The following is a 25,905-nucleotide window of genomic DNA, read 5'->3' on the forward strand; positions in this document are numbered from 1 at the left end:
TCATGCAGATTTTTTTCCCACAGGAAGGAGTTTCCAATTTATTATAAAATGGAATGATTTTATGAGCAGTGGAACTAACAAAGCTGAGTTTCCTGTACACTTTTATCCTGTTTCCTCTGCACATCTCCCTGCCCTGTAATATTCTTCTTTCCCTTGTCTTTCTTTGCCCCTTTGTTACAATACACTGTTTTTCCCTGGGACTTCCCTTGGTATCTTCATTTCTCCCCATCACCTCCAGTTGTCCCCCAGAGCAATGCTCTGATCTTTGTCCCACACGCTGTACCTGCTGGTGCCAGAGGACATCTTGGTGATGTAACTGTGCTCCCACAGGAACCTCTTTCCCTGTGACTGGTTCAGGTGCTGATTGTCAGATGGCAGTGCCTGTTCCTGACCCCTGTGTGCCATTTCTCTCCCCTTGCTCCCCCCGTGTCCCAGCATGAGCCAGGAGCAGTGTTGCCACAGCCAGCTGGAGAAGCAGTCCTGCTCCGACGGCGTGGAATTTGCCAACGTGCGCGAGGAGTGCGACTCACATGCTGCTGAGAATTCCACCTGCGAGGCCCAGTACTTCAAGGTGAGACATCACAGCTACTCCTGTTCATCCTCCAGAAGTGGTGTTCACTGTGTGAAGGTCAGCAGACTCTGCTGCACATGAAACAGTTTTTCCCCACCTGCACCTCGTGTCTCTGCTGAGGCTGTTCACTGTGCTGAGGCTGTTCACTGTGCTGAGGCTGTTCACTGTGCTGAGGCTGTTCACTGTGCTGAGGCTGTTCACTGTGCTGAGGCTGTTCACTGTGCTGAGGCTGTTCACTGTGCTGAGGCTGTTCACTGTGCTGAGGCTGTTCACTGTGCTGAGGCTGTTCACTGTGCTGAGGCTGTTCACTGTGCTGAGGCTGTTCACTGTGCTGAGGCTGTTCACTGTGCTGAGGCTGTTCACTGTGCTGAGGCTGTTCACTGTGCTGAGGCTGTTCACTGTGCTGAGGCTGTTCACTGTGCTGAGGCTGTTCACTGTGCTGAGGCTGTTCACTGTGCTGAGGCTGTTCACTGTGCTGAGGCTGTTCACTGTGCTGAGGCTGTTCACTGTGCTGAGGCTGTTCACTGTGCTGAGGCTGTTCACTGTGCTGAGGCTGTTCACTGTGCTGAGGCTGTTCACTGTGCTGAGGCTGTTCACTGTGCTGAGGCTGTTCACTGTGCTGAGGCTGTCTCTGGGGAGCAGTTCCCTGTTGATCAGGGGAGCAGGCTGTCACATGGCATTCTAGCAGAGGCATGGGGACGAGTGCAAAGGGGTGGAAAGTCTGGAATGGGTAATTGGCATGAAAAGAAGCCATCAGTGCTGCAGGGAGGGGTGGGTGAGAGGCTCAGCTGCCTTTCAGACTTCAACTTTCATTAGAGCCCAAGGTCACACTCGGTGGTTTTCAATACTGGTGGTCCAAAGGGGTAGGACTGCACTTAATCCTTTCAAGGTACTTCTAATTCCAACTTGAGTAAGTGCCCTGAGTGAACATGACTTTGATTTGCAACTGGATGGAGACATCCAGCACCCTGTGATACCAGCATGTGACATCAGAATAAAAATGCCTGTCCTTGGCATCTTCAGTTAATCTGTGCCCTGCCCTCTGCCTTTGTTACTGTCTTTGTCTCTCATTGCTTGAAAGGGAGCATAGTTACACCTCTCTGTAGAGCATGTTTGGAAGAAAGTTCCACGAGCGAGATCAGGACCTTGCCCATGACCCTGTCCTGAACAGCTCTGGTCCTATTATGGATTTCTTTCAGTGATGTTGAAAATAGATGAGACAGATTTGAGTTCTTTCTACTGCCCAAAGATGCCGAATGTTTCATTCAGGTAAAACAAACCCCTTCCCTATGGAAGATGGCAGGCACTTGCTCAGCACTGCTGTCCCATGGCTGGTGCCCTTCTCTGCAGCACACAGTGCAGGAGGGCTGGTGGGAACCCCGGCTCTGCTGGGCTGTGCTGACCCCAAAATATGCCTCAGCATTGTCTGAGGGGGTGACAGTTGCCATCGGAGCTTGCTGATATTTAAACATCACGGATGACTGCAGGGTAATGCCCTGAGCCCACGTTCTGTGCCTCTCTAATTTACTGGGATAAACAGAGTTAATGAAGCTTTGTGAGCCACGTTCTGCCCTCCCACTCCCTAACAGGAATATCCTACACTCAACAGCTTCCCTGAGGTGGCTGCAGGAATAACTTTAAAGGTAACCCCTTTGATCCATGATGGACATAGATGACTTATGATCTAATATCAGTGAACAATTCATCATTTCTTCTATTAAATACATTTTGAATCTGATGACCTTGAGACACACAGTGTCTGGCACTTGTGCCCTGCTGTGGTAAACAAGCTTTTTACATTCACACCAAGCCTGCCTCTCATGGGCTTGAATTTCATTTTGCCTGAGTTGGTCCATTTTTATTTAGCTTAGGTCGCATGGAAAATCTTTTGGATCTTCTTTGTCTCCTTCAAGGAAGCAGAAAGAACGATTTAGTGATTCAATTAGTGGGATTAATTGCAGCACTTTGCAGCAAATGAGGCAGCTAATCTTTCCTTTGAATCCAAGACTTGGGATTGGAAAGAAGATAAAAAGACCATATTTTGAAAACACTTGCCTCAGTTTTTACAGAAAAGGCAGCAGGCACAGGTAATGATGGGCAGGATTTTCTCCTCTGCTTGTTTGGAAGCACAGCTTTCCTTACTTGGGAAAAAAAAAAGGATGCAAAATGAATCATTAATCTTTAAAATCTTCATCAAATGGCAGGGATCGATTTCCAGATTTGTTGCTGCTTCAGGAGATGTAGAAATGATTTTATGGAAGTTTCCACCCCAACAGCCCTACAGAAAGGAGTGAAGCTTCTAGAAACTTGACCACCTTTAAGGTGCTTGGACATTTTCCCCAAAATTTGTCTTAAGTACTTTTCAAAGACTGATATACATCTTTATTTTGTAAGTTTTGTCAAGGACGCTTCAGTTGCATAAATTAGGTGAGCACAAAAAATTTATTGCTTTGGGCTGTTGAATATATTTTTAATTTTTGTTCAGCTCTTCAAAAGTTGTGAGAAATTCTGCTGAGTTACTTGTGGTTTTCCAGTGTGTTTTTTGTAGCATCTCCCAGTCATAATGTCTGGATTTCAGCAAGGGAGGGACCTCTTGTGGACAGATCCCAAAGACAGCGTTAGCACAGGATTCACCCTTCCAGAGCTGCTGACCTATGTGGGAACATAAATAATAAGAACTATTTAAGTAATAAGAACTTTAACTAATCAAGAACTAAAGTTCAATAAACACTTTAACTTATCAAGAGACTTTATGAATTAAAGCAATTTCAGGCGCTTCCTAATCACACCAAAAATAAATCTTCAGATTTCTCACGTGTGACTTTTTTCCTTTACTCCTTCCATCTTTATCCCTTCCTGTGAGAAGGCAGGCAAGGGATAATGGGATTTCAGGCAGGACACAGCTGTCTATCCAAACACGAGGAGCAAGGCACGACTTTGAAGCTGCATGGGATTTTGTTAATAATGGGGGAAAAAGTTTGATATTATTATTGGGATCACTTTGGAAGCAGAGGCTTGCAGGCTGTGGAAGGGTGTGATAACAACTCGGCCTTAAGGTTGTCCCCTGGGTGATGCTCATCCCAGCTGGCTTCCAGGCAGCTGGCAGGCTTTGGGAAAAGGCTGCAAACACCTCTAGAACTGAACTAAAATGAAGTCTGGGGTCAGTAGGAAAACAACCCAGTTATCATAAACATCAGTTAAGAAAACATTTGACGCTTTGCATCTCTGGATGATTTTGGCTGTGGGGCAGCAATGGCAATTATTGTCATTATCAAGCTGCTAGACCAAGACACCTTGTGCACAGTTAGAATAAATATAGGCTGGAACAAATGGTGCAGGGCACACAATTAGTTAATTGAAGATACAGTTTCTTGCAGATGTTGCAAGACTTAGCAAGCTCTCTACTCAAAGTTTCACATCAGCTGGAGACTGAAGTCTTTCAAGTGGTGGCTCAACCTGAAAGAAATAAAGGCTATTCAGCACTTCAAGAATGGCAAGATTAAGGATCACTCCTTAAAAAAAAATCCAGAGGAAGCCTGTAACTCCCAGTTTGAACCTCGTGTGACGAGACTAAAAGTAGACTGAGTCAATTCATATGCCTAAGAGCAGAAGTCAGTGAGAATATCCAGAAGTATGTAATACCAAATTTGGCAAGGCGTCAGCTGTATTCAATAGCTTAAATAAGATCTGGTTATCAAAAATACACAAGCTTAAGTCAAATAATGAATCTTCAGCTCACTTTTCATTTTTGTCGTCTAATTTATGGTGGTGAAAATCAAAAATCTAACGAAATTATAGTCAGATGTTACAAACCTCGAGAAGGATGCCTCGGGGAATTGTTTGACATGTTAGAATAAATATTGAGCAATGTTGCAATTCTTGGAAGAGATCATCAAGTATTTATTTCTAAAGGCATCCAGAAAAGATGGAATAATGCCAGACATAACAGTGATAAAACTGGACCGTCTGCCACTGAATGGAAATAGTTGGAGAACCAAATAAAAAAAAGTGGGTGGTGAGGAACCATCCCACCAACCAAACCTCTGCTCTGTTTAATGGTGCAGGTTATTTTCTTGAAGAAAAACAGAGTCTGGAAGAACAAAATTAATAGTAAAAGCTTAATTCTGCTTTCACGTGATAGTAGCAATTGGCAGACACCAGTTGCAGAGAACTTTTGCTGCTTTCTAACAGCAAGGAAAAAAAACCAGAATAAATCAGCAGTATCTTCTCAACTGGAAATCCAAGGAAACCTCCATGGGATTAACTTGTCCTGTGCTCACTCCTGTGGTGTATTCCAGGGCTGTAGTTCAGCAGCTCTGCAAGAGGAGGGCCATGTGTTATTGCTGCAAGCCATGGCAGGACTGTGATGCTCCTCATTAATGTTTGACTGTGCTTTTCAGAGCAAAATAGCTTCTCTGTGTGACCTGGTAACACTAACCTTGGTCAGGGCTATGATTTGACTTTGTTAATTTCTTTTTGAACAGACGTGTTGTTACTGTTGTTTGCTGGGAAAGGCTGCCCAAGTTCAAGGACAGAGCTGTGACCCCAACCCGAAGATGGGACACCAGTGTGGAATTGTCTTTAGATCTTGCTGTGGGAAAGGCCCAGAAGGCATTGATCTGTCCATCAGCGATGATGCTCCTAAAAAACAACAAGGTATTTTACTGCAGACTTCAAAAGAGTGAGACACAAAATGATACAGGGTACAAGGAGTATTTGTACTTTAAATTATTTCTGTTGGAATTCCTCTAATGTGACATCTCATCTGAGTAATTTAATGATGCATGTTTTGGAGCTCATTATTTTGGGTAGTGAAAGCTGAAATGCTGTTGTTGGAAGTAGGAGGCTAAAAGAGCTGGCAACTGGTCACTTAGTTCCTGGTGTCAGAACTTAAATGTAACATAGCTTATTTTGGCAACTAATGATCTTGTCTTGGAAGCTGAGTACAAGCTATCAATTTTTAATGGCACCTTACCCACTGAGAAATGCTTGAATGCTGGTAGATCCCTTGTCTTCAGACCACTCTGCTAATGACAAAAATTTGCATATTCAATGTACCTGGATGACATGAGAAATATGTCAACACCTTCCTTTGGGCAAGCAGTGGGTTCAGGCAGGGAGTGTGTTCAGCCCTTCCTTGTCCTCCCTGTGGACAGAACAAACTCTGCACGTGGCACAAGCACCACTGAGCAAAACTCTCCAGGTTAAGGTATGCAAGTATATTTGAAAGAATGCCATAAGTAGGTGCCCAAAAGGTGGGTGTGGAGTTCTTTTTGGAATGAAGTCTAAATAAATAACTGAGGTTAATCTGATTTTCATTAAATCTGTGAGTACCCCAAGCTACTATAAAGTCAGTGGAAGCCAAGCATGCCTCAACAGCATGTCTTAGGAAAATGAGGTGAAGCTCTGGTTCAAAGCCTGATCCAAAAACCTGCATTTGAGAATCTCAGTCCATATGTAATCTGTGATCACAGCATGACTTTCACATTGAATCAGTCAGATGGAAAATGCCCCATGGCCATGTGCATTTGAATGTCAAATTTAAGTATGAAATAGCTGTAAAATATGTAAATAATGCTCTTTAATTTTGTCCTGGTTTATCCAAAACCCTGGTCTGAGTCCCATCCCAAGAACACAGCATTTTACCTTGAGAAGAAAAGTGCTTTCTCCTCTAATGCCTATCTCCCCTCTTTTTAGTTGAGATTTCGAAGGAGGAATTAGACCAAGAAGATCCTTATCTGCATGATGGCTGCAGAGGTAAGTCAGGTGCCTAGTCCTCTTAGCCAGCTCCCCTGTGATTGCCTTCAATAAAAGTGAAGCCAGCTTAGATCTAGAGATTAACCAAAACCTTTTGCCTAAGCTAGTTAGGGGTAAAAATAACAGAAGGAAGAGCCTTTCCAAGAAATAGTGGGCCATTATGTGATGCCTCAATAGTTCCTAAATACAAGGAAGGCATTGTATCCTGCAGTGGAGTTCATCTTACCCAACTGAAGCTGAGACTATACATTTAACTTTTATTTAGCTTTTAGTGGTTCAGAGGTTCCCTTAGAGGACCTGTGGAGTCCTCTGGGTTCTTCAGGACATGGGATCCTATATTAAATATGTGCATTTTTTATTCTCCTCCTGGGATGATCAGGGTGTTTGAATATGAAATGAAACTTGTTTCCTTTTGAGATGCATCACCTAAAGGAGAGGAAGAAAAGTGGCTACTGTCCTCATTAATCCTGCTATTCTGCCTCCTGGGAAGGATGTGTGTTTGGGATATTGTTCTGCTAAGTATTCTGATTTATTGCTTGTCACATGTGATTTACATGTCTATAAACATACAGCAGCAGCGACTCACTATTTTCTGCCAGCATTTCAGAACTCAGTGATGTATTTAGGATAAAATCAATTTAATAGACTGATATTGCAGTTGAGAGATGATTTACTGTGCTCCGTGTTCTACAGCTGTTACACTCTGGGGAGAGTGCAAATGTCTCCATTAGCAAAGCAGAGCCAACACTGCCTCTGCTGCTTGTCTCCAGCTGCTAATTACAGGAGATGACACAGAAAAATGTGTTACATATTTTCCTAGCATTATTTCTCCATGTAAGCAGTTGTTGTATTTGTCAGTTAATCAGCTGCCTGCAAGAGATGGATTGCTATGGCTAATTGCAAATCAGGAGTTGTGCCTACAGCCTATTTTCTGTGGTGGATTAATGGCCTGTCCTCATTAAAAATAGTTACACTTACAAAAATTATTTTATAAAGTGTTTACAAAGTAGTATAGTTGCATTTGCTCACACAGATTGTGCCCATCTCAAACCTCTTATTTAATGCCTCTCCAGCCATTCTGAAAAAGGCTTCTGTTTTTTTTTTATTCTGTACTGAGAATATCAACACTCTTACCAGGAATAGCTGGAAATATATAACCTTTTCTCTATTTTGAGGATATTAAACATGTTTAATATTAATTTATCTTTAAACAAGATCAGAAAAAGGAAGTTTTCTTAATGATGAGCCAAATTTTGTGTAAATTTCCGATTTTATTCTCTTTCTGTCTGCCAGGATAACCCTTCTTGTATTACTTTTTTAGAGCTTCCAGTGCTTAGCCCTTTCCTTCCTTTGTGTATGTGTGTTCAGTTAACTGCTTTTCTAAACTAATCATCCAGTATGCTGTAAATTAATGGTTTGTTCCAGTTGCTGTGAAGAGCCTGCTCATTACATAAGACTGTTTCAAATACCCATTAGGTGGTGGGCCCTGCTCTCAGCAGTGCAGAGACACAGGATCCAGCTACGTGTGCTCCTGCTTCGTTGGTTATCAGCTCCAGCCAGACGGGATCACCTGTGAAGGTAACAGACATCAGACCAGTGCCTTGGGTACCAACATTCTTGTTTTAAAGGGGCGAGAACAGATGAGAACATACCTAGACAGAAGAGATCAGAGTATGCTTATGCCAGCTGGGGAAAGAGGTGAGATCAGAAAAAGGTGGTTTGGAGTGTTGAAGTGAGAACTGTGGGAAGTTGAAGTTAAGAAAGAATCAGTAGAAAAGGCGGAGGATTTATCGTGGGGAAGAGGCAGATCTTGAATTTATTGTTGTGGATGAAACCAAAATAAAATACCTGTTCTCTGCTGTAGAAGATAGTAATTGATAAGTCCTGCACAGCTGCTCTTGGAGGAAAAATGTTATTCATCAGGAGTGCCTTTTTCTGTCACTGACTGAAAATGGAGTCTAAGTAGCTCATATACAAACTTCAGAATGTAAAATAGATGTTGATGATTGGTCAGATTAACACTGAAATAACACTAAATATAAAAAGGAAGAACTTTTACATTTGCTACACGTGGATGTCAAATTTTCTTATGCATTCAAAGATATAAAATTCCCAAAAGAAATGTCTATCAGCAGCTGTAAAGTAGGAAGTTGGAACTTGTGGCTCGGGGAGTGCCTCAGCCATATGTCGGTAGCAGGCAGAGCAAGGGAAGGATTTCTGAAAGTTTGCCTCATTGATATGGGCACTATAACCAAACTGTAGAATCATTCAGTGTGGAAAACACCCTTCAGATCGTTGAGTCCAACATTAACCAAACGCTGCCAACTGCAGCAGCAGCCCGTGGATGCACAGCCCACCTGTGACACCCTCAGACATGCCTGGGGACACCGTCTGCGCTAGGCTCCACCAGATGGTGCTGCCTTTGACCTCATCCCTTCCCAGAGATGCTGCTTATTTACTCTCTCTTTCGTTGTTCTGAATCCGTTTGCATGCTCCAGACATTAATGAGTGCATCACTGGGACACACAGCTGTGGGCTTGGCCAAACCTGTGTCAACACCTTGGGATCCTTCCGCTGCCAGCGGGACACCAGCTGTGGGACCGGCTACGAGCTGACAGACGACAGTCGCTGCAAAGGTATGTCCTGGGCAGGGAGGCTGCAATCCTCCGAGCAACGAGGGGCTAAAAGCACTGTTCTTGACTAGCTAGGTTTGAATGCAGGAGTAACAGTCTTCTTTGCTAAAAAAATGGCTGATTTCCAGGTGTGTCTGGCTCAAAGGATGCTTGTTACCTGCATCCATAACTTCACCTGACACGCTGCCTTTACAGAGATAAATCAGCAGCAAACTCCATTTGATGTGGAATTGGTTTTTACTGTGAGAAAGTCTGTCCCTGCTGAGCTTAGAACAGTTTATAAATAAACTAATTTCATTCCACTGAGTAAATTAACCAAAATCCTGGGTAAGGTTTTCTGTAGGAACAGATCAGTAATAAAAAATAGATCAAATAAAAAAGCTGGTGGACAAACTCCAACTGCAAAACCTGCAGAACATCAGGCAATGCTTTTCAGAGTATTGTGGTTTAACTGTGATCCCTTCGAAGTAACATTTCTGCTGATTTAAGTGACATCAGATTTAGGCCAACAAATAGCTTACTGGCAGGTATTGACAGTCTTTTCTGATGGAAAAAAAGGAGTCCACATACTAAATCATGCATGCCATTAATCTTAGAGAGTTCTTATCTGTGTCAGATAATGTTAATAATGTTAATTATTAATGTTATGTTAATAAGGGTAAAAATAGACAGTGAATAATCTTCACGTAGGGTGTTTAAATGCCAAGCAACATGACTGAGATCTGCTGCATGTAGAACCCTGCTGAACCCAGTTCAGTATTAACCCGTCCTGAACTTAAAATGGGCTCCATGGCCATTAACTAAGTCTCACAAAGCTCTAGGCTGAGCAGTTCCATCTACACTTGTGTCAGCTGCATGACTGGGAAAGCTGAGGCATCCAATGGCCAGAGAGCTTCTGTATTTTAATAGCTTTAGGAGATTTCATTCCATTGCCAGGTGGCAAACATGAAATTTTAGTTGCTTTTATGTGGACAGGGCTGCATTTGTGAATGAAGCCTTATTAGCTCTTGTCTGCTTTATCTGCTTCATCTGAACCATAATTTATTCACAAATATTTATTGTCTCTTCTGAACTGGAATGGAATATTAAAGTTAGCAGAATCCATGTTTATGTGCATTTTAAAGCACAATAACGCGAGGATGTTGCAAACCTTAATATGGTTGAGAATGAAGGCAAATTAATTCACTTACGAAAGAAATTACCAATGTCTGCATTGAATCTGAGGTTAGAATTAAAATTGCACTTGGATAATTAAATCTTACCAACTTCAAAGCTAGGCACAGGGCTGGATCCAGGCTGAGCACTGCTGAACATGATGCTTCAGGTGCTCTGCAAGAGTTTGGAATCATTCACTTGTGAGAACTAACCTCGTAAAGCATAATGTGCACAGACACATCCCTAGATATAAAACCAATAGGAAAATAGTAAAAACCCCCGAAGTTACCCTCCCTGAGATCCTGGCTGAGGTAGCAGGTCAGATTGCTCCTGGTCACTGCAGTGCACTGCAGGAAGGGACGCTGGGCATTCGTCTGTCGGGTGTTTATAACTGTGTCTGATGTTTGAACTGTGATGGATGAAACCCTTGCCACACCCCTGCTAACAGTCTTTTTTTGTGACGTACCAGATATTGACGAGTGTGAGACTGGTACTCATAACTGCCCCCCCGATTTTATCTGTCAGAATACTCCAGGATCCTTCCGTTGCCGACCCAAGCTACAGTGCATGAGTGGCTTTATACAAGATGCGCTCGGCAACTGTATCGGTAAGGCCTGTTCTGGGCTCGGGGAGCACCCCAGTGCTGCCTGGGAGACAAGCTGGAGTTTCACTGCATGATTTCTGAGCTTCTCAAGCCGTTCTTCATCTGCGTGTTGCTCTGCTCTGGGGTTTTTCTGCTCCTTATTACAGGGAAGATGTACAGATGAAATAAAAGACTTAAATACCAGATGGCTGTCTTTAGTGAGATTGGGTTACCTAAGGCACATAGCTGCATTTGAACACTTTCTTTAAGTCTTTGGGTATTTTACCTGAAACAAAATCTGTGATGTATTTTATCTACCTCTATCCAAAAGGTTTTAGCTGAAGCTTCGTGTAAAAAGCTTTAATTATGACATCCTCTGTTACGCCCTTTCTCTGTGTGGTTTTATGGGTATGTAGGTCTTTCCAGACCTGTCCCTTGTTGCAGCCTATCAAGAACCTTACTGTGTATGAGAGTGATGGGCCAGTTATAACACACCATGGAGAGGAGTTTAATTTAAAGACTGATGACAATCTGTCAGGCTAATGCCTTGTTTCCAAGACTCACTGAAACAGAATTATAACCTTTATATAAATACTTAAGAATTACTGGTTTCCAGCAGACTCTAAATGGTATTGTCTAATGTGACCTAAAAATCTACCAGTTACTCCCTGGAGTAGGATTTTCAAGTCTCAACTTACCTTTGGATTCCCCCATCGGCGCAGCAGGTCTTGGACTTGTGGAACTGGCTGAGCGGCAGCAGCTGCCAAGTCGAGCTCCCTGTCAGCCCCTCGTTGTCCTGACCATATCATACCCTGTGGTGTGAAATCTGACACTGAAAACAGAATTGCAGCCTTTAAAACTGGGGGGGGGGGGGGCAGTGCCTGTGCACAGCAAGCCCTTTGAGGACACGTGCCTGCCACAGGCAGCCCCGGGTCAGTGGCAGCTCGGGGTTAACTCGCTGTCACAGATGTCAGCAAAGCCACAGCAATTTGTAGCAGTTATGGCCCCTAAAAGGCATTCCCTCAAAATATTTACCAAAACAATTTCACAGGTGAATTTTACACACTGGGAATCAAATGCTGCCCTGTGCAGTGTTGAGGGGATTTTGTTGTCGGATCTGTGGCTCTGATCTTTGTGTAGAAGCTGAGAGCTGGATCAGAATCCACAGACTGAAGCAGAACAAGTTAAACTTGTGAGCTGAATTGTTGATCAGCTTGTTGTATGCTTAGGGGAGGCTTTGAAACAAATACAATACTGTACCCTATTTTCACTGCTTTTCAGTGGGATCTGTGCCTCTCACACCTCCCCAGCCTTCGCCCTGGAAACGTTGCATTGGTGAAGCTGAAGGGTGTGAATAATTGTGTTCTGCCATGGGCAGATCTTGTCTCTGAAGGGTTCCATGGGGATGTAAACCTCTGAGGGGTTCCATAGTGAAAGCATCTTGTGCTCTTGCAGATATCAACGAGTGCCTGAGCACCAACACCCCGTGCCCGGCTGGGCAGATCTGTATTAACACTGACGGCTCCTTCACCTGCCAGAGAATCTCCCCCAGCTGTGGCCGAGGGTACCACCTCAACGAGGATGGAACAAGATGTGTAGGTGAGGAACAGTTTGCAAGAAAAAGCAGCTTTAAGAAAACAACTTGCGTCTGTCATTTATCTTTAGCAGTTTCTTGCACTTTGCTCAAGCTCCTCTCGTTCCCACAGTCAGTTTTTCACCTGTTCTTTCCCTCGTGGCAGTCCCAACAAGTGAAGGATGACAAGCATCCACTCCATCCTTCATATACCTCATGGAACCCTATATTCTGAGGAAAGGAGAAATGATAATCACCTCCCAAAAAGGGCATTGTCTGTGACTCTATGAGTGTACTGGAACAATACTGTGTGCTCCCAGATCTCCTCAGTACAGAGGGACAGGGATAACACAAGGCCCACTTCATGCCCCACAGAAGCCCTTTGAATAATGTTGAAAGAAATATATGACTTTGGCTGGCTTTCAGCTGAGGTGGCTTTTGCAAAGAGATGTATTTTTGCGTATGTTTTCAGTTTTTGTAAGTGGCTTGTGAAAGCACTGCCTACTGACTGTGGGCCTATGACATCTTACACTAGATGAAGATCTGATCCCTGAGTACTGAACATGCATAACAAAACAATTTTGCACCTGACTGCCTCCAGAGGTTGCCTGACTTCCTGATCTTTTCCCTCCCAAGTCCATCAACATTAAGGACACGTGACAGATAACCTGCCTTGGTATGAACAGTTTGCATTTGTGACTCTGATCTTGTGGAAGCTGAGAGTCTGATAAAATCTTGCTTTCTGATTCAAAACTCTTCAGAAGTACTCGGGGACACAGAAATAAGTTGACACGTTGCTCTTCTCTCCACTCTCATGCTCAGAAGTGTGTGTTGAGTCACTGCTCTGTCTGTTTTAGATGTGGATGAGTGCTCATCCCCCAACCAGCCCTGTGGGGAAGGACACGTGTGTATCAATGCCCCGGGCAATTACCGCTGCGAGTGCAAGGCCGGCTACACCTTTGATGTCATCAGCAGGACCTGCATTGGTGAGTTAAAGACCTGCAGCCAAGGCACTTCAAACGTGAGCCTGTGTGAGGAATGTGAGTGCTCTCTTCATAACCTCCATCATCCGAATGTAAAATACACTACTATGTCATTTGGATAAATCTAATACCATGTTAGAGGCTTGCTGGTACTTCAAAGGAAGCTGTACGGGTATTGTCAACATGTTATCTGTCATCCCATTAAAAGGTAGGATTGTGAGAGTGTGTGTAATTGTTTTCTGTGATATTTTTATGTGCACCTACAGCAAAACATTCCTTTGGAAGATCAAAGCAGCTCTCTTCTGTGTATAGATCTAATCCAATTATGCACTGGGGTGTTTCTAAGTGAGCATTTTGAGGACTTCTTCCCTCTCTAGTACGGAATTTAAATCTGGAAAATAAAAACCAAACTTTTATGGCTGCTTTCTTGCCCAGGCTGCTGTTGCAGTGAAGGCAGCTGCTCCACAGAGCTCTCTGTGCTTGTCATTGCAGATATCAACGAATGCAGACGCTACCCAGGCCGCCTCTGTGCTCACAAGTGTGAGAACACTCCTGGCTCCTACTACTGCACTTGCACCATGGGATTCAAACTTTCAGCTGACGGGAGATCATGTGAAGGTACGGCTGTCAGTGCCCTGATTGTTGTGAGAAACAGCTTGTTGCTCTTCAGCTGTTTCTGTTTGATTTTTTTAGCTTGCAGGGCCAGTGGAATGGTGTGAGAAACCAACCCACTGCAGTCTCTTGCTGTTATGATTTCATTAGAAAAATCGCCTTCCAAAGTTTTGTCTGAGTCCAGCGTCAGGAGCGCTGGACAGAGCAAGAAATTCGGGGTTCAGGTGCCTTGACTTTGCGTTTCAGATTTAAATGAGTGTGAGAGCAACCCCTGCAGCCAAGAGTGTGCCAACGTGTACGGCTCCTACCAGTGTTACTGCCGCCGGGGCTTCCAGCTCAGCGACATCGACGGCATCTCCTGCGAAGGTGAGGGACGGGCAGCATCCCGCTGCCACCATCACAAACGGGAGCCACTCCGCGCAATTGTCTCGTTTTAATGTCTGATTCTCTTTGGTATTTTCTCGTGAACTGTATTTAGGGAAGGTCTCCCTCCCGTGCCCTTGTCTAGAGACATCTCTGTGCTTCTGTGGTGTTTTGATGTTTACACGAATCAGAGCTGTAAATATTTTTGTAACTTGACAGAAATTTATTTTGTCTGAGGAACTAGCAGGACTTCTAGTCTTCAGCAAGTGAAGATATGAATATGTTACATAGGTACTATATAATATTACTAGGTAGTATTTTATATATCCTCTTTTTGTGGCTCATTCTCAACTAATGTGTGAGTAGGTTCTCCTCAAATACAAGGAGGATATGGGTGTGACCTCATGGACAAGGTCCTGAATTTGGACTTAGGTCTACAGGACTTACTGGACAGTAAGACCTTGGGCAGAACACCTAATTTTGATTTCCTTTTTTGTAAGAGCAAGGATGAAACTATTCCTCTCCCTCCCTTTTGTAAAGCACTGTGATACACATCACTGTAAAGTGCTTGCTCATGTCCATTACTTTGTCCCTTGGGCCCTCATACTGCTTTTAATTTTCTCCAGACCTCCATTTGTTCCCGCAAGACTTTGCTATTTAGTCTTTATTGACTAGAGCCACACCTATCTGATGACCTGCTTTGCCCAGCAGTCAGAATCATCACACTGTGTTTGAGGCTGTCAGCGGGAGCCCCGTCCATGTGCACCGGGTTGGATGCCATGAACACACAGGGAATCAATCAGTGGTGTTTTCTCCTTGCAGACATCGATGAGTGTGCTCTGCCCACCGGAGGGCACATCTGTTCCTTTCGGTGCATCAACATTCCTGGGAGCTTCCAGTGCACTTGTCCCTCCTCTGGCTACAGGCTGGCACCCAATGCACGCAACTGCCAAGGTGAGCTCAGGGACACCTCGCTGTACTGTGGGCTTTGAACAGTTCTAGAGAGTTTTTGTGTTTAAAAAAATGCCTTTCCTACAACAATACAGGTAAAGCAATAAATGACAGCCTGAAATCTGAAGAAACAAGTCTTCAATAACAAATATACAGGAAGTTTCCACTATGAAGTACAGAATTCCATAAAGAATACTTTTTAAAATGTTATTAAATAATTATTAAAAAAAAATCTGAAGACGAAGATTCAGGCTGTGAAGTGGTATGAGTTAGTTTAGCTGTTTAAAGGAGATATCTGGCTGTAAACACATCAGCAGATGTTTAGGTCTTGTCCACTTAGTGGCACTGCTGCTCTTCCTTTTGCTCTTCTTGGTTGTTGGGTTAATTTTCTTCTTTTCTGTTGTTGCTGCCCTCCCCTTCCAGTCCTGCTGCAGTGTTTAAGTGCAGCCCACGTTCTGTAGTACCTGACAGGGCACTGTCATTGCCTGGCACCTGCCAGGAGAGGAAGGGCCTGTGTCTAACCCCTGCCCTGTTTCCCCTCGGCAGATATCGATGAGTGTGTTGCAGAAAGCCACAACTGCTCTTTCAACGAGACCTGCTTTAACATCCAGGGCGGCTTCCGCTGCCTGTCCCTGGAATGCCCGGAGAATTACCGCAAGTCAGGAGACACGTAAGTGCCCTCTTCACCTTCTTCACCTTCTCTGTCCAGGGCAAGCAGTTTTGTGGTGCCATGATCTCCTTTGTGTCCCACCACTGCTGACTGGACACAGAACAGTTCCTAGTGAATGTGTTTTGTTGGCAGGCCTACCCTGTGCAGTGCACACACAGCTCTGGTCTCCTTCTCGTGCTCCTGTTTCAGTCTAAGAAAAAGACATTCCCTTAAAAAATGCCATGTGTCAGTGGTTTGCACTGTCATGGACTCCAGAGCCACAAGCAGGTACTCTCTCCCTGGCTCCCTTGCTGGCAGCCTGTTTGGGAGAGTTACATTCAGCTTCAAAATCCTTGATACCTCCCGCTAGACCAGGTTGCTCAAAGTCTGATCCAACCTGGCTTTGAACACTGCCAGGGTTGGGGCATCTAATTTTGTAAAATTTTGGGTTCATTTGTATCCTAATTTAAAAAAAAAAGTCATATGCAATGGGCCACTAAGCAGAATTAGCAGGTTCCTACTCTTATGGACATCCCTGAATTGCAGAGTTCGGTTTATAAAAGACACAGTGCACATACATTCCATTTCATCTTCTCTCTCATCTCCACTGGGCTTTCATGGCTATTTGATCTGTGTGGGATCTTTTGGGGAAGCAGTAGAATGTCTGAGTTGTTTTTCTGTGTCTGGGTTGTTGGGCTCTGTAATGGCTTACTCTGCCCAACTCAGACCTGCTCAGAGGGCAAGATCCTGCTGATGTGCTGGGACTATAATTAGTCCATGAGTCAGACACGAATCCTGCAGCTGCTCAGTGAAGTTCTAATTATTTTAATTCCTTGAGTTATTATCTTGTTGGATTTATTATGGTTTTCCCTCTCAGCATCTACAGACAGTTACTAAATTTATTGTTGAAAACATGTTTGCATAAGTGAAAGAGAATATGAGTTCGTTATCTTTCCTGGAGAATTGGGAGCATTCAGCAGGCAGTGGGTGCCCTCAGACCCAGCCAGGATACACCAATGTGCAGGAATCAGGGTTTGTGGATTGGGTTACCTGGTGCCCAGTGGGGAGTAGTTTCATGAGAGCTCTTTAGCACCCTTTTTTACATCCAAACTATTGTACGTCTCCTTGGCTGATTTAGTTTTAGCATACCTAACTCAGCATGGTTATATATATGATATGTAGCTAGCATGTCTTTGTTACCTTCTGCATGATAATGACATTAAATTGCTTTTTCACTCACCCTTGTGCCGGGACTCCAAAATCAAAATAGTTGGTTTCTCATAACGTCACATCTAGTACAGTTACCATTTCCCTCTCCCTTTTATTCAAAACACACTCCAGTTTCACCAGCTTGGCACATCATAAGAGAGACAACATATTCTCCACTCCCTTTCATCAAGTTGGCACCTCAGGAGATTTTTTTTACCCTGTTCCCCATTATTTTCTTTAGTAGGTCTCAGTCCTGTAAATCCCAGTTTCCTTAGTCTTATTTTTCCTTAAAATCCTTGTGTACAGGCAAGAGTCCTCAGTGATCCAGAAGCTTCTTTACCCCATATCTTCAAGGCAGAGGTTTTTGCATGGTGGCTGTTGAGTGGTGATGGCCATCAGGAGAGAGGTAATTGCAGGACTGTCCCATCCTACAGGCTGGAAGCTCAGGATGCTGTTTAGACACTGAGCTCCAGGAGGAAACAGCCTGTGTAACCTTCCCCAGAGACAGCAAAATGCCTGGCATGCTCTGATCCTTAATGGTAACGATTTAATTGAAGGCCTTATCTCTTTTACCTAAATTCTGCTTTTTGTTTTTTCCTGGATCAGCCTATAGGCTTGGTATTTTTCCAAGGGTAGTTAAGATCTACTGCTCCTCACAATAGGACTTAACTTGCTGCACTGCCTTGCCAAACAGTTTTTGTTTTCAAATTGCATAACAATTAAATTCTCTTTATGTGGCACTGAAGTCTTAACATTAGTAATATTTAAGCCAAGAAAAATAGTAGAAAATATAAAGAAGGGTTTATGGCAACGTGTCAGAAATGTGTGCTGGGCTGAGCCAAATTGGGAAATATTTGTATATTCTAGGCATGTCTGTGTATTATTAAAGTTGCCTGGTGCTTCTCATTACTAGGCCTGTCTGCAACTCCTTAAAATTCTGCCAAAACATAACCAGTGGCTGAAATTTTACCTGCCAGGTGTCTGACTCAGGCTCAAGTTTTGGCCAATTTCAGCCAAAGCAGCTCACTCATTTCCAAGAACAAGAGTAGGGAGGAACACATTGGTTTGTGTGTTTTAAGGCATCTTGGTGATTTTTCTTTTTCTTTTAAAAGTTGGGAGTAGAAATCTGACATTCCTTAGGAGACTGCTTTTGAATTTTTTGTCATCCTTATCAAAAACCTGTGAAACCTCTGAAACTGCAAACTTTGTAAAATTGCATTCAGCCTTTTTTTTTTTCATAAAACATACAAAATGAGGACCTTGATGGGTAAACCTAATCCACTCCTGTATGCAAAAAAAATCTCAGACCTGGAATATTTCTGGGAGTTGTTTATTTAACTTCTGCTTCAAGTCCTTGAATGATAAGGATTTCATAGCCTCTGTAGCAATCTGTCTGCCTCAGAGCAATTGAATTCTCCCTGTCAGCAGAGAGGTGTTTTTCTTTTAGCAACAAACCATTATCTTCTGGCTTGGCAGACCCGAGCCCTCTCAGGCAGTCTGAGTCACGCAGGTCCAGCTCCCCAGAGTGCCTGAGCCACAGCACAGGAGCCCAATTTTCCCCCTAATGTCAGCGTTGGTGGTTCTGTGATTCTGTGCCAGCAGGTTGTTGCATTCCCCTGTCATCTGATTTCCTGCTGCCCACTGAGGGAAGCATTTCAATGAGGGCTGGAGAGTACCCTGGGGTTGAAATGCTCTTTGCTTCTCGCCTTTGCAGTGCGTGACCCCAGAATGAACCCTGGTTCTCCAGAGCAATAACATCTGCTATCTCTCCTTTGTGGTTGTTTGATGGAACAATTAGTGCACATTAACTCAACCTGTAGTCAGTGTGTAGTGTGCACCACCAAAGCACGAGATAAAAGATGGTGAATTTTGAATAATTCTAGCTCCTGGCCATAGGCACATCTATCTTCACAAGGAGCTTTCTGAATCAGCAGAATGTCCTTGCTTGAGTCTTGGAGCCTTGGTTTTTTTGTTCTCTTAAAAGATTCTGGCCATTATTATAAAATGTATTTTACTTTTATAAAATAATAAGGCAGAGCATCTTTGTGAGTGTGTAAGTGCTCATAAGCATGTCTATGCTTCCAAGAAGTTGTACTTGAAGAAAACTAAGGAATTAACAGTCTTGACTTGCTTCATGATTTCAGCAAAACCAAGTAGCCTCATGATTTCAACAAAATCAAACCATTCTCCTTAGTGGAGTTATTAATGACATCTCAGAAAAGAATGCAGAACTCTCTATATCTGAAAATATTCCAGGAGTATCCACACCTAATTAGCTGGCCATCCTGTGAGGACTTGTGCATGCTCTTTACACACATGAATAAAATTAAGAATGCATTTAGATCTTCAAAGAATTGCTTTGTACTTTGGTTTGCAAGCAGTATTAAAGGAAAACATGCAGCACATTAATTGAAGAACTGAGGGTGCTTTTAACTACTCTTTTTGAAAGTGCTGATTTTGCATATAATTAGAAGTTCCTGGAATTCAGGTCACCCTGCACTGGCAACAAAGAAGGTCTTGCTTATGAGCCACAGTTCTGTTGGTAGTAGATACTCCTGATAGGGGCCCAATTTTATATGCCAAAATAAAATAAATTTAACAGGCACTCAGATTTACTCGAGGTAGTAATAAGCCAACTGTGCTTTAATGCTGGAGCATTTCTTGGTAAAGAAACACATTGTTTAGGTTCCAAAACCTCAACCTGTGGACCAAATATTGCTTGGAGTGGAGAGGCTCTTGTGCCCAGTTTAGGTGATTTGTAGTTGTCCACGAGGCAAGCTTGGAGCTAAATGTGCCACCTGATCCTCCCCAGGCATTGCAGGGTCAGCGCCCAGCGGAGATCCTCGTGTCCACCTCTGCAACACTGACAATGGCAGCGCCTCTGCCAGGGCACCAACTGCAGCCAAGCCCATCCCTGTGTGATAAATGTCCCTTTGCAGCAGGACTGAGGTGCCAGGCTGAAGAATGGATGCGGTCAGGGCCCCTCGTCCCACCCCAGTGCCCTCCTGTCCTCTCCCGCTCGCTACCCGTGCGCTAATCCTCCTCTTGTCTTGTCTTCTCACTTGTCTTGCAGTCGCTGTGAGCGCTTGCCTTGTAATGAGAATAAGGAGTGCCAGAGCCTGCCCCTGAGAATAACCTACTATCACCTCTCTTTTCCTACCAACATCCAAGTACCCACCGACATTTTCCGCATGGGCCCTTCCAATGCTGTCCCTGGGGATAAAATTCGGCTGTCCATCATCAGCGGGAACCACGAGGGGTTTTTCACCACAAAAAAAGTGAACAACCACAGTGGCCTTGTGGTCATGCAGCGTCAAATCACAGAGCCCAGAGACCTTCACCTGACAATCCAAATGCAGCTTTCCCGCCATGGAACTGTCAACACATTTATTGCCAAACTTTCTATCTTTGTCTCTGCGCAGCTTTGATCCCTGAATCACTGTCATCACTGGCTACTCTCTCTCTTCTAAGAGTAGCATTTTTGCCACAAGTTTTAATAAAGTTTTAGTTCATCCGTTGCACGCTGCACTTGCATTTTATTTGCCATCATTGTTCCAGTTCTTCACTTTCCCCTGTAACTGAACATCTCAGTTTGGGGAGATTCTTCTATGTGATCTGCACCATTATACAAAGCAGAAACTGGAGTCTAAGAGCTTGGAGAACCTGGAGGTTCTGAGGACTGAAAACCACTGATTTACTTCACACAGTAGTGGAGTTTGTCTCATCTGATGACAAACAGCTGCATATGTTTAGGTCTGAATTTCCCAAATGAAATAGGTACATAATTTGAGCTGTCTCAGCTGAGTCATCTTTAGAGAACTGCATCACTTAAGGGGCAAACTCTGCATTTTCTGAACATCTGTTAAACTTGGGCCCTTAGGCCCAGTACCCCAGAGGTGCCCACGGTGAAAGTGTAGAGCCAGATTCTGAGGCTGTGCTCTGTTACAGCCCTTGAGCTTGTGCTGATTCCCACCAGGTACAGATCCCAGCTCGAACTTTTAAGGATGGTACAAAAGAGAATCTCCTCTAAACAAGATTTGTTTGAGAGATCTTTCATCTTGCTTTCTGTGGACTTACCACTGAATGGAAGAACTGCTGACAGGAGAACAGCAGTGAACTTCTAACAGCATTCAGCTGACAGCAGAGAGCTCCTTTCTCTTTCACAGCTGTATCCTGAAATGTTCCTGTCTACAGGAACATTTTAAAAAGGGTTGTCTCATAACACTTTTGTCTCTCCAGCTTCCATATCAAAGCTGATAAATTTTGAATAGTGAAGACTTTACCCACTACCACCATCCAACCAAACCTTAGGAGCCCTGAAAGGTCAGCCAAAATTCCAACATCCAAACCTTTCTTCCTTTACTTTGACTTTCTTCCTTTACTTCTATGCAATCAAGAGCATAGTAGACAATACAACTGGAATTTCTTTGGAATTTTTTTGTTTTCTGAGCTGGAAGAGGATTCATTTTACTCTCTGGTCCTTGTGTTGATAAATAAAAGCTCAGTCCCAGAGGTGTGATCCAAAATGAGTGTTTTGCACCACCCTGGGCTCAGATCTCCCTGCTGCCTGGCACACAGGGAGAACAGTCAGTCCTAGAAGAGCAGGGAACAATCCATGTGGCTGCACATACAGAAAAAATACTTCACTCTGTAAATCCTGACAGCACAGGGTACAAGGGGGGAAACTGAGAACTTTCTAAAGGAAGATGCCAAGCCTTAACCACCTGAGCACAAGGAATTACTCCCTGAGCTGTGGGCTCCCGGGCTCGTCACCAGCCAGAGCCTGGATTGGGGCATGATCACAGCACTGTGCCAGAGCATCACATATCCCCTGAGGCACAGTCTAGCCCAGCTGGCTGGCAGGAGCTCCAGTCTCATGAGGAATGCCAGTGTTTAATAAGCCTGTTGACACACACTTCCAAAGCTGCCACAAGTTGCCAGTGGGGATGGAGTCCCAGGTTAAAATACTGAAAGCACAAGCCCGTGCTGCCTGAGCTAATGGGGTTCATTACCACCACAGAAGATGCTTGTATGTAAATGCCCTCTGGCTACCAGTTCATTATGAGGCCATAATTAAGTAGAATAAAGATTCAAATAAACTTGATTTTTGCAAGCATTAATATATATTTCTTTGGCAGGAAAGGAAGGGGGTGTGGGAATTTGGCCTTCAGTATTGTAAAATGCTGCCATATTAATTGCATTCAGCAGGGAATTCAAGAACAGGGAGCTCACGTCCTCCTGCGTTAGATGCTTTAATGCTGCAGTGTCACTGGGACTTCCAGGAACACATATGGAATTATGTAGTGCCATTTATGTGCCTGGTCCTCTCCAGAGGAAAATGAAATCACAGCTCCTGGTCCAAAGAACTTATTGATTGAATCCAACAGAGAATATGGAAAGGACTGATACCAGGACCCAAGTAGAAAGACAATATTATACTCAGGAAATAATCAGAGCAACTGAGCTGTTTTTTAACTTTGTTCTCTTTTAAATAGAAAAGGTGTAGAGGAAGGAGAAGTTCCAAAGCTGCAATTTATGTTAGAGGGGGAAAACCTGAAGAAAAGGTTCAGATAAAAAGAGTTCTCAGCACGTGGGAAGAAACTTTTGTCAGTCACAGGTCCCAGGGCAGAACATAAGCAAAACAGGAAAACCTCAGCTATCAGAAGATCAAATGCAAAGATGATGTGCAAGGATAAAATTACAAAGTATTTTGAGATCAGAGCACATCATTGATAGCAAATATCAGGAAGGAGCAAAGGCAGGCCAATGCTGAATGCCTCAGACACTCCCTCCATAATGGTTTTTGCATTATTTTTTCTATTGTCTAAATACAACTATGGAAATTTAGGATGCTCTGTGTATTCTAACAGTACTACATTACTAATAATATCCCAAAATAAGTTATGCAAGCTGCTGGTTATTTGTGTCCCTAAAACCTTTAGATGATGCTATAGTTATTATTTATGTGTTGAAGAAAAAGAGAAAAACTTTTAAAGAACTTTCCTGGAATTTGTGAACATTTTATTGGAAGTAGAACTAGTGGGACTTGGCTGTAGTGAGCCCAGCTCAGCAGGATCCTGAGGAAAAATGCAGTGGGTTTATATGTAAATGTTTACTAAACTCTCTGTACACAGGGAGAAGAAGGGGACAGAGGGAAGCAAACATGAATGATGTTTATTTTGCATCTATTTTATATGTTACATGGTTTGAAATAGACTATTTTATACTGGACCTTGACTATGTAATTTAGCTGATTCTTATTTCACAGCCATGAGGATCAGCCAGCTGGAAGTCCCTTCTTAATTTGGCAGCTGAGGTTTAAAATGAGGGAATTGCATATGTTGTTGTAGGTCAGAGTGTTATGTCTGTATATCCAAAATTATTTTATCCAAAAATGTCCAGCAGGAGGCATTTCAGCAGAAAGGCCTATTCTGTTCCCTGTGGGGTGTCTGGGAACTGACAGAATTTTGTACCCAGGTAAAGGTGGGAAGTAAAGGGTCTCTTCTGGCCTGGATGTCCTGGCCAGTCTCAAAACACCAAGTCCAGGGTGTGAACACCAGACTCAGCTGGTGTTTATTAACCCAGCTCTGTTGCCTCCCCGTGGGCTGTGCAGTTCACATCTGTTTAAGCAAAACATTGATATTGATTCATGTTTTCTCTTTATTTTAACTTCATACAGTATCAGCATGTTTGCCTTTGTTTTCTTTGATAAGCAAATGTGAGGAGCATGTAATAAGAACTTACTGATGTATTGACTGTTAACAGAGCCATAAAGTCCCTTTGAACATCTAAAAAAGATGGTTTGTAGGTGTGGATTTGGGTAAAACATTTTGAAAAGAGCAAGAACCATTCATTTCTAGAGGTATCTGACAAAGTAAAACTTCCATTTTTGTTTCCCTTTTACTCAGTGAATTTTTCTCCCTTTTAATCTTTTAATTCCCCCCCCCTCCCTGACACTGCAGCCCTTTCTTTTTTCCACTTAGAAATATGAAGAAATGGGCAGGTCAAAGTTGAGATCATTTGTGGGGCTTAGTCACATTTTAAGTCCCAGCACAGCCCTTTCATCTCTCATGAGCACAGAGTGGGCATTGTGTGAAGTTCTTGAACTGTAAGTGACTTTAAATTCACTCTGGTGGACAAGGGTGAGAAGAAGTCATTTAACTTTTAATAGACTTTCAAGGCCGAATGAGCAGCTGGTTGAGATGGAATATATGAAATGACCCTTACCATTTCCCCAAACTCAGAATTCAATCTTTGAGGTTTCACATAATGTGGTCAGCTTTTTTCCTCCCCTGGTTTCCATTCCTCTCTGTTTCCTCAGTTCAGATGGAAAGGAAGGGTGTGAAAAAAAGATTTGAGAGAGGCTTTTCTGGCCCTTGCTGGGCTGCAAGTCATGGAAGAAAGTTGGCCCTTCACATATATCCTGCCAGATTTCTAGAGTGGAAATGATTGTTTCTGCTTTACATGACTGAGTGAAAAAGGCTTGTGCAAAGTAAGTGCAGCTCCACTGAAAGTGGTGACACCAGGCCAGCTGAGGGCCTGGGTCTCGTTGTTTGGTTCTGTTTGTCCTTGGAAAGACCCTTTACATGGTGTCTTCTGCACTCCAGTTCTCCCTGTTTCACGTGCCTGGCTTGAAGAGCTGGGTGGGAGGGAGTTTTGGCTGCAACTCTTGAGCCAAGCCAAATTTTTCAGCGGTCCCGAAGTTCTGATGAGCTGCGTTTGTCTGAGTTTTCAGGGTGTGGAATGAACACTTACATCAAGCACAGTTTCTAGCCCCCTAGACTGCATGTCACAAAGCACTTAATTTTCAGGATATATGTGCATCTCTTTTTGGTTTGTCTCAGTGTGAGGCTGGAGAAGACAGACACCATCCGCTGCATCAAGTCCTGCCGGCCAAACGACGTCAGCTGTGTGCTGGATCCAGTCCACACCATCTCCCACACTGTCATTTCACTGCCCACCTTCAGGGAATTTACAAGACCTGAAGGTAAGTGGTTTGTTCCTTCTTCCATTTAATAGACTGCAATGTATAAAACCTCCACTGGAAAGCCTTGCCTACAGCCAGGCTGGCTACCAGCGTGGTGAGATGTTTGCACAGCTCCAAATTACAGTGTAGTGTTCATTTAATTAAGACCTTCCATAGCCAGGAGTTTTAATTTTATGGAGGAAAGAAAGTCATTCTGAGCTCTAACTTCCCAGGCTAAGGAAATACTGACTCTGAATTCCCATGTACCACATTTACTCACACAATGCCATGTGCCCCATGACTTTTTTCTTCCCTTGTTTGCAGATTCTGCCACAAGAAAAAGGTATTTGGTATATTCCTCCTGTCTGTGACCTGTTTTTTGCTATTGACAGGTGGCTTGTTCCAAGAATAAAGCCCTTACCTACATGCAAACATTAATCACAGAATACATTAGATTGAACATGATTGGCTGATTTTTGACCTCTGAACAAACAAAAGGTTGTTTTTCAAAATACAGAGTAAAGGAAGGGAAATTCCAAGGACTGGACAGGAAGTTTTCAAGACAGGATTTTCCAAAAGCCCCCAAGTGAGTGGCTGTCCCCTGCAGCACCTGCGAGTTTCCAAGCCCTGCAGTTTCACAAGGATCACACTCACTTTTCTTAGTTCACATATAAACTTACAGATCGAGAGCCAGTTTTTGCTCCTTGGCATTTGTAGGGATGTTCTGGTCAGTGGGGGCTGTGCACACCCCCAGAGGGGGATGAGTGCTGCAGCCCTGCTGCTCTGCAGGGCCAGGCCCTCACTGAGTGGCACAGGCACAGAGAGAAGGGCAGGGAGGAAAGGAAGACTATTTTGGAGGGGTTTCTAAAGGTCCTAAACCTCTGTTTCTGATGCAGCCAA

At 43.6% G+C, this 25,905-nt stretch overlaps 1 protein-coding gene across 6 annotated transcripts in view; it reads left to right on the top strand.

Moving 5' to 3' along the window:
- Window positions 1-25,905, top strand: part of FBLN1 (fibulin 1) — a 61,539-nt gene that overhangs the window by 18,341 nt on the left and 17,293 nt on the right. For 4 of the 6 annotated variants that reach the window (XM_032689402.1, XM_032689399.1, XM_032689403.1 and 1 more), the window contains exons 3-15: window positions 436-571; window positions 5,056-5,227; window positions 6,269-6,328; window positions 7,805-7,906; window positions 8,827-8,964; window positions 10,586-10,723; window positions 12,155-12,298; window positions 13,130-13,258; window positions 13,748-13,873; window positions 14,114-14,233; window positions 15,053-15,184; window positions 15,728-15,851; window positions 24,884-25,026. In XM_032689402.1, the coding sequence (XP_032545293.1) occupies window positions 436-571; window positions 5,056-5,227; window positions 6,269-6,328; window positions 7,805-7,906; window positions 8,827-8,964; window positions 10,586-10,723; window positions 12,155-12,298; window positions 13,130-13,258; window positions 13,748-13,873; window positions 14,114-14,233; window positions 15,053-15,184; window positions 15,728-15,851; window positions 24,884-25,026 (1,664 nt within the window). Of the gene's footprint in view, window positions 1-435; window positions 572-1,250; window positions 1,302-5,055; window positions 5,228-6,268; window positions 6,329-7,804; window positions 7,907-8,826; window positions 8,965-10,585; window positions 10,724-12,154; window positions 12,299-13,129; window positions 13,259-13,747; window positions 13,874-14,113; window positions 14,234-15,052; window positions 15,185-15,727; window positions 15,852-20,112; window positions 20,561-24,883; window positions 25,027-25,905 lie in introns of those variants that run through there. The other 2 variants (XM_032689401.1, XM_032689404.1) reach the window with 2 other exon arrangements.

The sequence above is a fragment of the Chiroxiphia lanceolata genome, chromosome 5 (assembly GCF_009829145.1).
Source record: "Chiroxiphia lanceolata isolate bChiLan1 chromosome 5, bChiLan1.pri, whole genome shotgun sequence".
Taxonomy (NCBI): domain Eukaryota; kingdom Metazoa; phylum Chordata; class Aves; order Passeriformes; family Pipridae; genus Chiroxiphia; species Chiroxiphia lanceolata.